The sequence below is a fragment of the Oncorhynchus nerka genome, linkage group LG26 (genome assembly GCF_034236695.1).
Source record: "Oncorhynchus nerka isolate Pitt River linkage group LG26, Oner_Uvic_2.0, whole genome shotgun sequence".
Classification (NCBI taxonomy): Eukaryota; Metazoa; Chordata; class Actinopteri; order Salmoniformes; family Salmonidae; genus Oncorhynchus; species Oncorhynchus nerka.
Genome location: NC_088421.1, coordinates 29,016,704 through 29,032,498, shown reverse-complemented (window position 1 = coordinate 29,032,498; position 15,795 = coordinate 29,016,704). Strand labels below are relative to the sequence as shown.

The 15,795-nt window shown below is 43.8% G+C and overlaps 2 protein-coding genes across 4 annotated transcripts; one reads left to right on the top strand and one right to left on the bottom strand.

Moving 5' to 3' along the window:
* Positions 1-357: 357 nt before the first annotated feature.
* On the top strand, positions 358-6,705 carry LOC115104367 (ATP-dependent Clp protease proteolytic subunit, mitochondrial-like). The gene is made up of 7 exons (XM_029625809.2): positions 358-465; positions 988-1,089; positions 1,287-1,358; positions 2,417-2,513; positions 3,045-3,232; positions 3,480-3,585; positions 4,154-6,705. Exons 1-7 carry the CDS (start codon positions 454-456, stop codon positions 4,432-4,434), a joined length of 858 nt encoding a protein of 285 aa, XP_029481669.2. The 5' UTR covers positions 358-453; the 3' UTR covers positions 4,435-6,705.
* Positions 6,706-6,807: 102 nt separating this feature from the next.
* On the bottom strand, positions 6,808-15,116 carry LOC115104366 (aldehyde dehydrogenase family 3 member B1-like). Of its 3 annotated transcripts, none has more exons than XM_029625807.2 (10): positions 14,749-15,116; positions 13,661-13,870; positions 12,791-12,904; positions 12,520-12,640; positions 12,211-12,296; positions 11,971-12,052; positions 11,384-11,776; positions 11,010-11,176; positions 10,724-10,823; positions 6,808-10,622 (listed from the first exon to the last, which is right to left on the bottom strand). In XM_029625807.2, the coding sequence occupies exons 2-10, from the start codon at positions 13,820-13,822 to the stop codon at positions 10,423-10,425; spliced, it is 1,425 nt and encodes a 474-aa protein (XP_029481667.1). In that variant the 5' UTR covers positions 13,823-13,870; positions 14,749-15,116; the 3' UTR covers positions 6,808-10,422. The 3 variants fall into 3 exon arrangements, with proteins under 3 accessions (XP_029481667.1, XP_029481668.1, XP_064866430.1); XM_029625808.2 differs by having other exon boundaries at positions 13,661-13,824; XM_065010358.1 differs by lacking the exon at positions 14,749-15,116 and adding an exon at positions 14,648-14,671 and having other exon boundaries at positions 13,661-13,824.
* Between the last annotated feature and the right edge of the window lie 679 nt (positions 15,117-15,795).

The following is a 15,795-nucleotide window of genomic DNA, read 5'->3' as shown; positions in this document are numbered from 1 at the left end:
CCACGAGGATATCATCAGCGAAATACAGTCTCGTCATGTGCTCCTTTTTAAAAATGTTTATTTATAGAGACCCCCATCTACAATGTCACGAGTTTTGGCTCTTCAACACACATTTCTATATTTTAATTACATTTAATTTTAAGCTTTAATCGTCACATTATTATTCAATAGTATAATTATTTATATAACAAGTAGGCTTTTGTATTTTAAAAATAGTCGATATCTGAAAACTATCAAGGCAACGATAAGCAATACTGTAGTATTATGTTAGTGGATTTTTCTTGTGCACCATTGCCATCTAGCGCCGTCATATTCGAGGCTGTAAACACAAACTCGTCACATGACAGAGGAATATTGCTCAGCCACTTCAGGAACAGTTCGACACTCAAATTAGAATTGTTTCCGGTTAAATTGGGGTCAAACAAAGGGGATTGCGCATTACAAGACATCACAATGCTTATACGAGTAAGTATGGGAGATAAAGAGTGAAAACATATTTTGGAAATGCATCGTTTGTGTTGTAAACTATATAGATTACAATGCGCAAATGTTTATTAGCTGTCTCAGCGGGTTATTCTCGAATCAGATTAATAGTATGCATCATGCACCTGCGACGATTAAAGCTAGCTGGCTAGCCACACTTGTGTAACTTGACCAAAATTGTGTAGCTAACCTAACTCGTTCCCATCTCCAGCTAGCTAAATTTAATGACTATTTTTTTAAGGAAACCACTGTCAACATTTTCCTAACTGTTAATGTGAAATCATGAGTAACTAGCATTTCCTAAAGTGTGTGTAATGTTCAGAGTTGATGTAAGATCATAATACATTTGATAGCGTTGTCTTGAACACACTTCAAGGGGCCAGGAAAAACCATGCTATCTCTGAATGTAACTTTAACATATCATTATTGAAATAACCTGCCCAACACTTAAGTTGAGATCTTAGAGACAAATGTTAACTTTTTCTCTCTATCCCCCTCTCTTAGAGGGTGTTACAATGTGGAGTGACAGCTTTAAAGTCACGCAGGACCGTTCACCACAGTGCTCAATGGAGGAGTCCTCTCGTACCTATCGTTGTGGAGCAGACGGTAAGAATTGGAACCCCAACAGAGTTCTATGTAGGAATGCAACATTTCTATGCAACTTGATTCACTCTTGGTTTGGAACGGTTTAGTTAGTAGTTTTCACCTGTCAGTTCCTGGTCCTTGCTACTCTAGCTGCTTTCCAATGTTCAAAGATCTTCCTCTTTCTTCCCCTCATTCCTTTTCCTTCTCTTCTTTCCTAGGGTCGAGGAGAGCGTGCGTATGACATCTACTCTCGTCTTCTGAGGGAGAGGATCATCTGTGTAATGGGGCCGGTAAGTCTAGCTGTGTATCATTGTCTGTGTAATGGGGCCGGTAAGTCTCACTGTGTATCATTGTCTGTGTAATGGGGCCGGTAAGTCTCACTGTGTATCATTGTCTGTGTAATGGGGCCGGTAAGTCTCACTGTGTATCATTGTCTGTGTAATGGGGCCGGTAAGTCTCACTGTGTATCATTGTCTGTGTAATGGGGCCGGTAAGTCTCACTGTGTATCACTGTCTGTGTAATGGGGCCGGTAAGTCTCACTGTATCACTGTCTGTGTAATGGGGCCGGTAAGTCTCACTGTATCACTGTCTGTGTAATGGGGCCGGTAAGTCTCACTGTGTATCACTGTCTGTGTAATGGGGCCGGTAAGTCTCACTGTGTATCACTGTCTGTGTAATGGGGCCGGTAATTCTAGCTGTGTGTCACTGTTTGTGTAATGGGGCCGGTAAGTCTCACTGTGTAATGGGGCCGGTAATTCTAGCTGTGTGTCACTGTCTGTGTAATGGGGCCGGTAAGTGTAGTTGTGTGTCACTGTCTAATGTGGCCTGTAATTCTAGCTGTGTGTCACTGTTTGTGTAATGGGGCCGGTAAGTCTAGTTGTGTGTCACTGTCTAATGTGGCCTGTAATTCTAGCTGTGTGTCACTGTCTGTGTAATAGGGCCAGTAAGCCTGTGTGTGTAGTAGTTTGGGATTCAAAACCTACACCAGGAGACATTGGGTATGTTTACATGCACACTAATAATTCGATATGAAACTGATTATGGCAGTAAAGGTTGCTAGATGGAATCCCCGAGCTGACAAGGTAAACATCTGTTGTTCTGCCCCTGAACAAGGCAGTTATCTCACTGTTCCTAGGCTGTCATAGTAAATAAGAATTTGTTATTAAGACTTGCCTAGTTAAATAAAAGGTAAGAAAACAAATCAAATGTATACAACTTACTCTGCTTATCGGCGCAAGGTCATAATCGAAGTAAGCCCACACCGATTAAAACATCTGGATTTCTGAGTCTGCTGTTGCAGTTAAGATTAATTTGTTAATCTCTCCTCTCCCCCTGCCTTTTTTTCAGATTGATGACTCTGTGGCCAGTCTGGTTATTGCTCAACTACTCTTTCTGCAGTCAGAGAGCAACAACAAACCCATCCACATGTACATCAACAGTCCTGGTAAGAGAATAGAGGGGGACCTCCCACAAAGAGGAACAGATGATGGTGGAATAGGGATGGTTACTTTAAAAAGCATGTTTCTTAGAGGGGAAAGAGACCGAGAGAACACAAGTGACAGGTGGATCAGATGACAGTAATGGGAGATAAAAGGTGCAGTCAGAAACTCTTTTTACCTTGACTTCAAATGAACTTCATTAGGTTAACGTTAAAGCTGAGATCCATGATAGGCGCAAAAGCCCCAGGCGCATTTGTCATTGGTTTGAGGAAATGAGCATCCAGCATTGTGGTAAAAAAAACATCGTACATACTTGGTTCTATTGTGCGTGCAATGATGTCAGATGGAAAAAAGTGTTTGTTTGAAGTAACGTCTTTGTTGTAATATCGCAAATGGACATGGCAGGTTCACCGCTATGGATTCCACTTTATGGAGAGATAGAAAAGTCTGGGAGAAGAGGAACATCGATGAACTAAATCCAACAAACCATTAATCCTGGTTCACTATGATGTTCCTATCCGCTTTCCCCCCCCCAGGCGGTGTTGTGACGGCAGGCCTAGCCATCTACGACACCATGCAGTACATCCTCAACCCAATCTCCACGTGGTGTGTGGGCCAGGCGGCCAGCATGGGCAGTCTTCTCCTGGCTTCGGGCACGGCCGGCATGAGGCACTCCCTGCCCAACGCCCGCATCATGGTGCACCAGCCCTCCGGAGGAGCCAGGGTAAGGATGGAAAGGGGTAATGGGACTAGGGAGGCAGCAGGAATAGCTGGGGGGGACAGGTTGAAGTCCGGCAGGTAAAGGGATTAAGGGGGGGGGGGGTGTTAGAGAACCTGGTACAGATGTTGGTTGAGCTTGTGTTGCCATCAAAAGCCAGACCTGTGATTGGGCATGTAAATATGAGTTCAGTATTTTGACACGTCAGTTGCCTTCACATAACATCTGTCTTCTCTCTCCTGTGTGTTATTAGGGTCAGGCTACAGACATCGCCATTCAGGCTGAGGAGATCATGAAGCTAAAGAAACAGATCAATCAACTCTACGCTAAACACACTGGCCAGCTGTTGACACATATAGGTAAGTAGCTAAGGCATCCAGTCCAGTAGTCTGGCTTTAAGTCGCTGCAGGGTTTTTTTATTTCAGCTGCTCATAAAGATGAGGCAGAGACTAACACAACATGCACAGAATTTGATTTGGTTGTTTAGCTCTGGGGAAAAGGCATCCAGGGGGGCGGGACGGTTTGATTACATCTTTTAGTCTTATTTCAAACACCCGTAGGACCACACAGACCTGGGTTCAAATGCATGAAATTATACTTGTCTTGTGTTTTCTAATACGTGCTAGTACTTAAGTGTATTTCCAAGCACATCCCAATATGCAACAGTAATATTCCAATTAAAAATAAATCAAAATGTCTTAATATTGTCTGATGGAAAATGTACCATAGCCTCTGAGTCACATATGAATTAGTGACTCCTAACTAAATTCAAGCACTATTTCAAGGTTAAGTGATTTGATGATTGAGTCCTTCCTCACTCAAAGCACTTTGTAAGAGTGAACTCACCTCAGCCACCACCAATGTGTTGCACATTTTCACCAAAACTCGTAACCATACAATTATTCCCTTCTGTTTTCTTTCTCCCAGATTGTGTGATGGAGAGAGATCGTTACATGAGCCCCATTGAGGCACAGGACTTTGGGATCATCGACCGAGTGTTGGTGCATCCTCCCCAGGCGGGCCAGGATGACCCAGAGCTGGTCCAGAAGGAGCCCCCTACCGCCATCTGCCCCTCGCCAGCCCCCGCCACCGAGCAGAGCCCCCGGGACCAACCACCCCTCCTCATACAAACCCGAACCCTGACCTCAGACTACCAGGAAGCAGTCCCACACCAATCACAAGCCATCCTCTATCTTCTAACCACCTAAAGGCACTTCTGTAGATCAGAATGGATTGGACAGGTGCAAGCATATGCTGATGTCCCGTAAATCCAAATGTATTGGAGTGGATACTAATATGCGAGAAGTTACAGCGTAGCCTACCAGAGGGCAAAGTGGAGCTATTACTATATTGCTTATACCTGTCCAATCCTTTAATTTACAGAAGTGCTCTGGGTGGATAGGGGTCGGTTTGGAACAAAGGACCTGCATTGTATACCTTTGTGCTGGAGAAACCTCTGGGAGAGGAGGCAAAATGCAGCAGTATTAGAATATTTACATTTAAGAATGATCATTTTTGACCAATCTCAGATTTGTACTGTCCCCCATAATATGCACACTGTATTTACCACAAACAAAGACTGCAGATCTCTACAGTGAAGGAAACAATATAGCCCCCATTTGTACAAGCCATGACACAATTGTGATGTTGATTTTCACGAACTTGAATAAAATACATTTTCTTTGAGTCACACACCCAACCTGGGCCTGTACTCATAAAGCATCTAAGAGTAGGAGTGTTGATCTAGGATCAGTTCCTCCTGTCCATGCAATCTTATTAATTGTGACAGACAAGGCAAAACGGATTCTAGATTAGCACTCCTACTCTTAATGCTTTACGAATACAGGCTCTGATGTAAAAACTGATTATAATTGTATCAACGCGTGATTTGAGTCTGTAACAAGTAGTGTTTTGATTGCCTCAGTGATGAGATCAACTGAGCTGTTTTCTTTTGCAATATACAGAAGTCAGAAGTTTACATACACCTTAGCCAAGAAGTGTACATACTCAATTAGTATTTGGTAGCATTGCCTTTAAATTGTTTAACTTGGGTCAAATGTTTTGGGTAGCCTTCCACAAGCTTCCCACAATAACTTGGGTAAATTTTTGCCCATTCCTCCTGACAGAGCTGGTGTAACTGAGTCAGGTTTGTAGGTCTCCTTGCTCGCACATGCTTTTTCAGTTCTGCCCACACATGTTCTATAGGATTGATGTCAGGGCTTTGTGATGGCCACTCCAATACCTTGACTTTGTTGTCCTTAAGCTATTTTGCCACAACTTTGGAAGTATGCTTGGGGTCATTGTCCATTTGGAAGACACATTTGTGACTAAGCTTTAACTTCCTGATGTCTTGATGTTGCTTCAATATATCCTCATGATGCCATCAATTTTGAGAAGTGCCCAGTCCCTCCTGCAGCAAAGCACCCACACAACATGCTGCAACCCCCGTTCTTCACGGTTGGGATGGTGTTCTTCGGCTTGCAAGCTTCCCCCTTTTTCCTCCAAACATAACGATGGTCGTTATGGCCAAACGGTTCTATTTTTGTTTCATCAGGCCAGAGGACATTTCTCCAAGTGCAGTTGCAAACCGTAGTCTGGCTTTTTTATGGAGGTTTTGGAGCAGTGGCTTCTTCCTTGCTGAGCGGCCTTTCAGGTTATGTCGATATAGGACTTGTTTTACTGTGGATATAGATACTTTTGTACCAGTTTCCTCCAGCATCTTCACAATGTCTTTTGCTGTTGTTCTGGGATTGATTTGCACTTTTCACACCAAAGGACGTTCATCTCTAGGAGACAGAACGCGTCTCCTTTCTGAGCGGTGTGACGGCGTTTATACTTGCGTACTATTGTTTGTACAGATGAACGTGGTACCTTCAGCCATTTGGAAATTGCTCCCAAGGATGAACCAGACTTGTGGAGGTCTACAATTGTTTGAGGTCTCGGCTGATTTTTCCATGCTGTCAAACAAAGAGCAACTGAGTTTGAAGGTAGGCCTTGAAATACATCCACAGGTACACCTCCAATTGAATCAAATTTTGTCAATTAGCCTATCAAGCCATGACAATTTTCTGGAATTTTCCAAGCTGTTTAAAGGCACAGTCAACTTAATGTATGTAAACTTCTGACCCACTGGAATTGTGATACAGTGGGTCAGTGAAATAATCTGTAAATACCTTTTTGGAAAAATGACTTGAGTCATGCACAAAGTAGATGTCCTAACCAACTTGCCAAAACTATAGTTAACAATAATTTTTAATGATTCCATCCTAAGTGTATGTAAACTTCCGACTTCAACTGTACATGAGACTTGTGTAAGCCCAGAGTGCCTCACTGTCAGTGACTAGGGGGATTTGAGATAAAGCCTCTTGTAAGAGTGAGTTTTAATCAAGTCATGATGGAAATGTTTAAAGAATGGGATTTTGTCTCAATGATATTGAAAAGTTAGTCACGTTAAATTAAAAAAGTAATTGAGTAAAGCACTAATGATGCAATGACTTGCAAAGAAAAGCAACATGCTGGGATGAGGGAGAATGGAGCAATAACAGTACAATTAACACTTAAAGTATAAGCCAACAAATATATTCATGTAAAGTAAGGTTTTATTAGTTAATGTCTACTGAACAAAACTTTTAAAATCAAAAAACATCCACCACCTAATGTCACACAGAGTCTAACAAAACCCAGTAAAATTGTTACATAAGACCGTTCTGTGAACTATACTAACCCCATGGTGAACAATGGGGGTTTTGTGCAACAGTGCTAAAAACCATTTACCTCTCCAGACCCTGGCAGCCAGTGCATTTCAGTATAGTGGCTTCCACTCATCTATTCTGATCTGACGGGTCAAAGCAAGAAGAGTGGAAGAAGCAGGTTTAGACCATTGTGATGTAGCAGTGAACACACAGAACTGAAACCACACCCTGGGTGGATTGCAATAGCGGCTCTCCTTCCCTTCAGCTGCAAAGATTTGAAAGAACAGGACAGGTGAAAGCCATTGGCATCTACCACATTAATTTCACCTTTCTTCAGTTTTTCATTTCATGGTAAAGGAGAGGAGACAAGGGAAGGAAGCCAATCAGGACTTGAGATGCAGACGGTGTCCCTCCCTTGAATAATCTGGTTAAACCAGAACCACAGGTAGCACCTCTTTCCCCTTTTCTCACAGCTCTTTTCTGCTGACTCAATGGCCCTATACAAGTACAGCCTACTTTTCAAGTACTCAAACCAAACAGGCCCACTGAAACTGACTTGTGACAAACAGTTAATGGAGAGGGCACACTGCAGCACACAAGCCAAGCAATCCACAGGTTGTGTTAGCAAAAAGGAGTAAGCCTATACAACAACAATCTCAGTCGCTTCCATTTCAAAATCTGGGGTTTGTAAGTTGGCCTGCTGGCTGTTTAGAAGCAGTAATCTAACATGCTCTGCTGCCGCTCCTTCCTCATTGACATGGAGGGGGAAACATTGTGTTGTACACTAAAGATATGGTGGGCATGTTCAAACTATGCATTCCATGCCTCAAGTGCAATTTCATGTTCTTTTTTCAGGAGGGGTGTTAGGCTAACATGCAGCTATCATGTTGTACACAGAAAACATGATCGACATGTTCCTACAAACTTTGTCTGTAGTAACAGTACATCAAACACGCGTACGATATACAGGCAGTCAAAATAGCAATTATTTTCTCATTGCAAACATTGGCTAGTTCTTTTTTCAGCAACTCTTGCTACGATATGGCAGCATAACTATGACAATTATAATCAAATATAATTAAAAATATAAAACTCAACATGTAGTGTTGGTCCCATGCTTCACGAGATGAAATAAATGATTCCGAAATATTTCCATTCGCACAAAAAGCTTATTGCTCTCAAATTGTGCACAAATTTGTTTATATCCCTGTTAGTGAACATTTATCCTTTGCCAAGATAATCCATCTGACAGGTGTGGCATATAAAGATGCTGATTAAACAGCATGATCATTACACAGGTGCACCTTGTGCTGGGGACAATAAAAGGCCACTAAATGTGCAGTTGTAATCACAACACATTGCCACAGATGTGTCAAGTTGAGTGAGTGTGCAATTGACATGCTGACTGCAGGAATGTCCACCAGAGCAGTTGCCAGAAAATGTAATGTTAATTTATTTACCATAAGCCGCCGCCAACGTAATTTTTGAGAATTTGGCAGTACATCCAACCGGCCTCACAACCGCACGTGCAACCAGCCCAGGACTGGACAGCCGATTAACTGCAGAGTATGTGTCATAATAAAGCCCTTTGTGGGGAAAAACTCATTCTGATGGGCTGGGCCTGGCTCCCAAGTAGGTGGGAATATGCCCTCCAGTCGTGTGAAAGCCATAGATTAAGGTTTAAGGAATTTATTTCATTTGACTGATTTCCTTATATGAACTGCAAAATCAGTAAAATTGTAAAAAAATGTATGTGTATATTTTTGTTCAGTATAGTAGGCAGTAGTTGACAAACGATATAAGAGATAATAGCGCACGTGCACCACAGAATGAACTCGCCCATTGTCAGACTGAGGTTACCGGTCCGGATTCACACGCTTGGCTGCCTAGAGGTGGAACCGCTACTCATGCTGTACTTGCATGATCATTGAAAAGCAAAATAGCAGTTAGTAGGGCCTGTGTGTGGGAAAACACAGAGAGTTCATATGCAAAACTAAGTGGGGAGTTGCATTATTTTTCCAGGAACTTTACTACTGTACTTCTCCTGTATTCTCCTACAGTACTACTACAATATGACAGTAACTATGAAGATTAGCCTAATCAGGGGTACTCAAGTACTATTTGAGAAGGTCCAGTCACACACACATTTCCGAGGTGGTCCGGATGGATAATGTAATTTATCGATGTAGTAACAAACCCCCACCTCACAACCCATGCGACCTCAATCTGTTCACACCCATCTTGAAAATGTTGCAGTTTTATAGCTAATTTCCTGCAATTCTACACATTCTGCATGTGGCAAATATTATGTTTTGCCGGTTTAAAGCAAATATTCTGCAATTCTATGCATTCTTTCATGTCCTGTGTGTTTATATGATACCAGGGATCGAAGCCCGACCGATCCGGTCCACTAGTTGAGTATGGGTGGGCCTACATCACACAAAACACTGATAGTTTAATGAGTCCTGCTTGTGCAACTAAAATATCTGTTACAACCGAGAAGGTTGTTTAACCTTCAAAAAAATATTTGGGGGAATGTTCGATCAAATTGCAGCAGTTATTTTATTTCAGCTGTTCAGAAACATAAGGCAGAGATAGGCACCATCATCATAGTTCAGAAGAGGGTGAGTAAAGAGAGAAACGTAAAGGAAGGGGAGTGTGAGCAGCAGTTCCGTAGTGTGCGTAAAATAACATGTGCAGAACGTGATCTGGATTCTTAGCGGACAGGGCAGGCAACCTATACACAGCCAAGGCACCCCAAAAAAGAAAGCAAGCCTGCTAGGCAGTGCATACAGCACTGCCCCACATGGCGTTGGTAGCTCATTTGAATATCCAAGTGTTTGTGCATCTCATTGGCTGAGCTGGCATGTCAGCGCTTTTTTCTTTATTTTTTAACCAGAGTACACCCAACCACTATTTCCAATCAGGCCACAGAGATAAGCTGTTTAACATCCTTAATTATATATATATATTTTTTTTTTTACATTTTAGGTAAATTATTTAATAGAAATCTAGAACACTGGACAGATACTTTAAAGGCCCAGTGCACAAAAAAAAGGAAAAAGGTTTATACATTCCACACTATGATGTTGGAATAATACTGTGAAAAATGATAATACCCTTTTAGTGTAAGAGCAGTTTATAAAGACTGCCTGAAATTTCAGCCCATTTAGGTGGGAAGGGACTCTTGGAATGCCTGGTGACAACTCCAGGCGGTAAATTAGTTCATAGACCAATAAGAGATCCAAACCTCTGCCAATAGATAGTTTTCCCCTCCCCACCCAGAAAACTCCCAGGCAGTCCTAGCTAAATTCTTTCTTGACAAATTGCTCTTTGCTAAGAAGATGTTACTTGTTGGCCATTTTAATTGAAAACAATCACAGTAATGTACTTAATTGTTACCCCAAAAATGATTTGACATTGAGATAAAAACGGCTGCATTGGACCTTTAAGAAAAGCCCATCGGCTTTGGAAGTACAGTCAGGCACGCATTGGGTACCACTCTCACATGACTGAGCAGCCTCCCCAGCTGTTCTTCTTGAAGGTGGTGGCCCAGCGCAACCAGCCCAGGTTGTAGTCGCTGTAGGGCGGGTAGCGCAGGACGTTGACCCTCTCCAGCAACCAGCTCCGGTTCATACAGCCCCGCCTGTGGCTGAATGTCTCAAAGCCCCAGCGGCCGTGGTAGCTACCCATCCCACTGGCACCTGGAGGGTAGAGGAAGATGACAGGGCACCATGATCAGATCCATGTCTAGTGCTTTGCTTCTGATAATGACTACTTTATTTACGTTGTCAGACACACTTACCTACTCCCCCAAAGGGCAGGCCTGGCAAGGCCATGTGTACTATACCATCATTGCCGCAGAAACCACCACTACTGGTGTTGTTCAACACTGTGGTCACCACCTGACAGAGAGAGGGGAGGAATGTGCATTTATTCCATAAGAGTGGAGCCACAGTGAAGGCAGAGGCAGCCATAGAACTACATAACTTTAAACTATAGCTCTGTGGAGGACACCACCATGACTATAACATAAGAAAATAGATGTTTCTTCTCATATCTATGTGCTGTAACGTAGCTCATGGTCTTACCGAGGTCTCGTCAGAGAAGACGTAGAGGGCCAGGGGTTTCTCTTGCCGGTTGATGTAGTCTATGCCCTCCTCCAGAGACTCTATGGTTAGGATGGGCAGGATGGGGCCAAAGATCTCCTCCTGCATTAGAGCATCAGATTCCTGCACGTCCACCAACACTGTGGGAGCTAGAAACACCACTTGATCAGCAAGAATTTGCTTCTATATGCCTGATTAGTTACTCATATTTGAAATTAAAGCCACTTTAACAGCAAGGCTACCACCTCAACCTATTTCAACTTGCATTCACACCCACAAGGTGGCAGCAGTATACAAAGCAAACTCAACACCACTGCCTGCATCTCATCGTCCTTTCCTGTACCCCCCAAACTCACCAATATACCTGTCCTCCTCGCGGCTCTCCCCTCCGATCACCACCTTCCCCTTGGACTTCTCCAGCATGTCCACCAGGCGTCTCCAGTGGCGTGGGGTGACTATGCGCCCCATGTCCAGGCTCGCTCCGGGGTCTGGCCCGTAGAAGGTCCGCAGGGTCTCCCGGAGAGCGGGCAGTAGGGCGTCCCGGGTCTGGGCTGTGCAGAGGACGTAGTCGGGTGCCACACAGCTCTGGCCAGTGTTGAAGAACTTGGACCAGCACAGGCGCTTGGCGGCCTTATGGATGTCGATATGGCCGTAGATGAAGCAGGGACTCTTGCCACCCAGCTCCAGGGTGACGGGGGTCAGGTGAGGCGCCGCCGCTAGCAGGATGGAGCGGGCCACCCCCTGGGAACCTGGGGAGGAGATGGTGAAGGGAAAGGAAGAGGAGAAGGAAAGGGTATGCAAGAGTGTGCGATAGAGGTGATAATGGCAAAGGTGAGTTAAAAGGGGCATAAGGCCAACATTTTAAAACACAAAACATACTTAAAAAGAGGGATTGAGCAAATACATATTATTGGTCTAAGGAGTCCTCTCTGTTAGGCTTTACCTGTGTAGAAGATGTGATCAAATTTATTCTTCAGCAATGACTTGGTGTCCTCTGCTCCACCACATAGTACTGCATAGCAGTCCTACAATAGTCAGATGGCAAAACTCAAAACATTAAAAACAAACAATAAGTGGGCAGGTATAGAGCAAATATGGCACTGTTGGCCTTCATTCCATTGATGATCCACAACAGGTAACAGAAGCAGGGGGAAATTAAAGCACATAGGTGTGTGTGTACTACCTGAGACAGGTATTTGGGGATGAGTTCTGCCAGGAGTTGCTCGGTGGCCTGACAGATCTCTGACGGCTTCAGAATGGCACAGTTTCCTGGTTCACGACATCATGGAATAAATATTGTCATCGTCACAAAATCAAACCTAATCAATAATGAAATGCTAACAGAGTCAGCATTCACTTTACACATACATTACTGATAAGGCAACATTGGTGGTGGATGTAAAATGCTTTGCACTACTGTTAAAATGCTATAAATCCAATCCCTTACTATTAACAAAGCCTCTAGGTATACAAAGGCATGATAGATGTGTACCTGCAGCAATTGCAGCAACCAAAGGTAAGAGAATAAGATGTAGAGGGTAGTTCCACGCCCCGATGATTAAAACTACCCCCAAGGGTTCCCTGCGTATGAAACAGTCATCCATCCTAGTGGCCTAAAACAGGATGGAGAGAGGAAAGTAGATGGTTGGACAATTATTACATAAGTCAGTAAAATAATATTCCAATTGTGTGTTTACATGTTGAGCCATAGTAAAAGGTGGTAGAGTCAAACAGTCGACAGTGAATGTTGATGGAATCTGTACCAGATTCTTGCCAATGTTGTATTCTGGCTGCATCCAGGTCCTGAGGTTTTCCATGGCGAAGTACAGGTCATTCAGGGTTATCTGAATCTCTGACAGGACCGACTCAAACTTGGGCTGAAGGGGGAGAGAGAGGGGAGAAGGTGAAATGATCGAGGGAGAGAGGGTACAGGACAACGAAAGATCCAAGGTGAAGAAAAAGGGACAGGGAAAGAGGATGAGGTGAAAGAAAATGGTGACAGAGGAAATAATGAGAGGTGGAGAGAGGGAGGCAGAGTGTACAGCAGTCTGCCCGTGTCTGAGTGTACAGCAGTCTGCCAGTGTCTGAGTGTACAGCAGTCTGCCAGTGTCTGAGTGTACAGCAGTCTGAGTGTACAGCAGTCTGCCCGTGTCTGAGTGTACAGCAGTCTGAGTGTACAGCAGTCTGCCCGTGTCTGAGTGTACAGCAGTCTGCCCGTGTCTGAGTGTACAGCAGTCTGCCCGTGTCTGAGTGTACAGCAGTCTGCCCGTGTCTGAGTGTACAGCAGTCTGCCCGTGTCTGAGTGTCTGCCCGTGTGTGTACAGCAGTCTGCCCGTGTCTGAGTGTACAGCAGTCTGCCCGTGTCTGAGTGTACAGCAGTCTGCCCGTGTCTGAGTGTACAGCAGTCTGCCAGTGTCTGAGTGTACAGCAGTCTGCCAGTGTCTGAGTGTACAGCAGTCTGCCCGTGTCTGAGTGTACAGCAGTCTGCCAGTGTCTGCAGTCTGCCAGTGTCTGAGTGTACAGCAGTCTGCCAGTGTCTGAGTGTACAGCAGTCTGCCAGTGTCTGAGTGTACAGCAGTCTGCCAGTGTCTGAGTGTACAGCAGTCTGCCAGTGTCTGAGTGTATGCTAGTACCTTATGGAGGTCCTTGTGGAGAGCATCTTGTATCAGCTGCTCGTTTTCTTCGACCAGGGAGAGAAGGTTCTGGAGCTGGGTCATACGGAACTGCTCTGGAAAGGTCACGCCTGACCTGAACGTAGCCCTCAACCTGTCAATCACCTCGCTCTGGCTGGCCATCTCTGTCCACCCGACAGACAGACACACAGAGTTAGCGGATAATGTCACCTGGTAAAACAAGATTGAGACACCACACAACCAAAATAACCAGTGATGAGAGAAGAGCCTGGCTATTGGACATTCACTTTGCCAATAGCTATATAGAGTTGTACATTTCAGACATCAATGGCTGCTGGTCTTGGCCATTGTCTGACTAAACTTCAGTGGTCTTTTAAAAACGCCCACATGAAGTAGCCTTGAACACTGTTTTATATTTTCAGTCAAGATACATTTGTTGCGCATTGAGAACACATGATGAATCCAGGGGTGTATTCATTATATTTTAACAGAAACCTTTTACCATTTAAGAACGGAACGGGAGGGACCTAGAAAAGAGTCCAATAGAAATTCTCGTTTTCGTTGCAAAATAGGTGTAATGAATAGGCCTACACCCAGGGCACGGCTTCATCGTTAGAACCACCTGGCTCAGGTCAAGTGTAGAAAATGCAAAAAGGCAGGCTAAGAAGGTACGATGACAAAATATGCGGCCCGTTATATGGGCTATAAAAAAGGTGAAAAATCAGACCTTGATGCAAGTTATTCACGGTTTGTTGCTCACAGCTGTGTTACGGGTAATTTGAATGAACGCGGCAAAACCTTCAATAATTATGTGAACGCGTGGGCGGGATGTCAATAGTGACAGGCATGGATGATGCAACTTTAACGATTTAAACTAGAGTACCAAATTGTTACACATTAAAAAACAGTTTACGTCGGAAACCCTCTTTGTTAGGATACTGTACAAGCTGCACTCTTTTCAGGATGGATGAAGTTGTGAAGTCCTACCTGAATTTTCCCGTAAATAGATGCTGATGATGAATAAAAATAAACTGAAGCCTAACAAAATGTTAGTCGGAATTTGAGGAAATTAAAAAGTTAAAACGCACCTGATTCTGCCCAAAGGTAGCCTAAATGGTCGTATGTTGCCCTTTCGAGCCACTCTTTAGACCGGTCTCTGAATTCAGATAAATCACATTCCAATTTGCCGGTGGCTTTGCCTTGCTATGGGAACCCGAAGAAAGTGGCGCATTTCCTGGTGCTAGTGGTTTTCCTACCAACGCGGCTAGTTAATCTGGAAAGCAGAATAGTCTTTTGGTAGAACTTGAAAAACAAGCCTGTAAACCTGTCTGGGGCTGAAGAGAAACATGGGTGTCCATAGACTAAAGGCCCTTCAAATTAAACCCTGGACCTAAAGCCAGTTCCGCTGCTTAGTTTCTCATTCTATCCCCTCTAATCAGGGAATGATTAAGATCTGGGACACCAGGTGGGATAAATTAATTATCAGGTACAACAAAAAACAGCAGTAGGCTAATCCAGACCTCATTGGGTAATATTTGAATATCCCTGGTATCAAATCAAATCCCTGGAATCAAATTCAGGTTCAAGTGGGCAGACTGTTTTAGTTGCCATAGACTAGCCTACTGAATATAATGCATTGCGTATATTTATGTATAGACCATTATCTTGCAAGCAGTATTATTTAATTGTATGAATAGGAGATGTATACTCAAGAAAATATATAAATGTAACATGCATCAATTTCAAACATTTTACTGAGTTACAGTTCATAGAAGGAAATAATTTAATCGAAATGAATTCATTAGACCCTAATCTATGGATTTCACGCGACTGGGCAGGGGTGCAGCCAATCAAGAATTAGTTTTTCCCCACAAAAGGGCTTTATTACAGACAGTTAGACTGTCAGCACCCCCTCTACCCCCCCTCAGATGATCCCGCAGGCGAAGAAGCCAGATGTGGAGCTCATGGGCTGGCGTGGTTACACAAAGCCTGCGGTTGTCAGGCCGGTTGGATGTTGTGATAAATTCTCAAAAATGACGTTTGAGGCGTCCTATGGTAGAGAAATTAACATCCAATTCTCTGGCAATAGTTATGTTGGACATTCCTGCACTGCATGCCAATTGCACACTCCCTCA

What these genes read in the sequence shown, in the direction of transcription:
- LOC115104367 (XM_029625809.2), top strand. An exon ending in CATGTACATCAACAGTCCTG is followed by an intron (nt 2,514 to 3,044) that starts GTAAGAGAATAG and finishes TCCCCCCCCCAG; the next exon opens with GCGGTGTTGTGACGGCAGGC. An exon ending in CCAGCTGTTGACACATATAG is followed by an intron (nt 3,586 to 4,153) that starts GTAAGTAGCTAA and finishes TCTTTCTCCCAG; the next exon opens with ATTGTGTGATGGAGAGAGAT.
- LOC115104366 (XM_029625807.2), bottom strand. Translation starts at nt 13,822, where the DNA reads ATGGCCAGCCAGAGCGAGGTGATTGACAGGTTGAGGGCTACGTTCAGG. An exon ending in GGTTGCTGCAATTGCTGCAG is followed by an intron (nt 12,297 to 12,519) that starts GTACACATCTAT and finishes GTCGTGAACCAG; the next exon opens with GAAACTGTGCCATTCTGAAG. An exon ending in CGAGGAGGACAGGTATATTG is followed by an intron (nt 11,177 to 11,383) that starts GTGAGTTTGGGG and finishes TGGTGTTTCTAG; the next exon opens with CTCCCACAGTGTTGGTGGAC.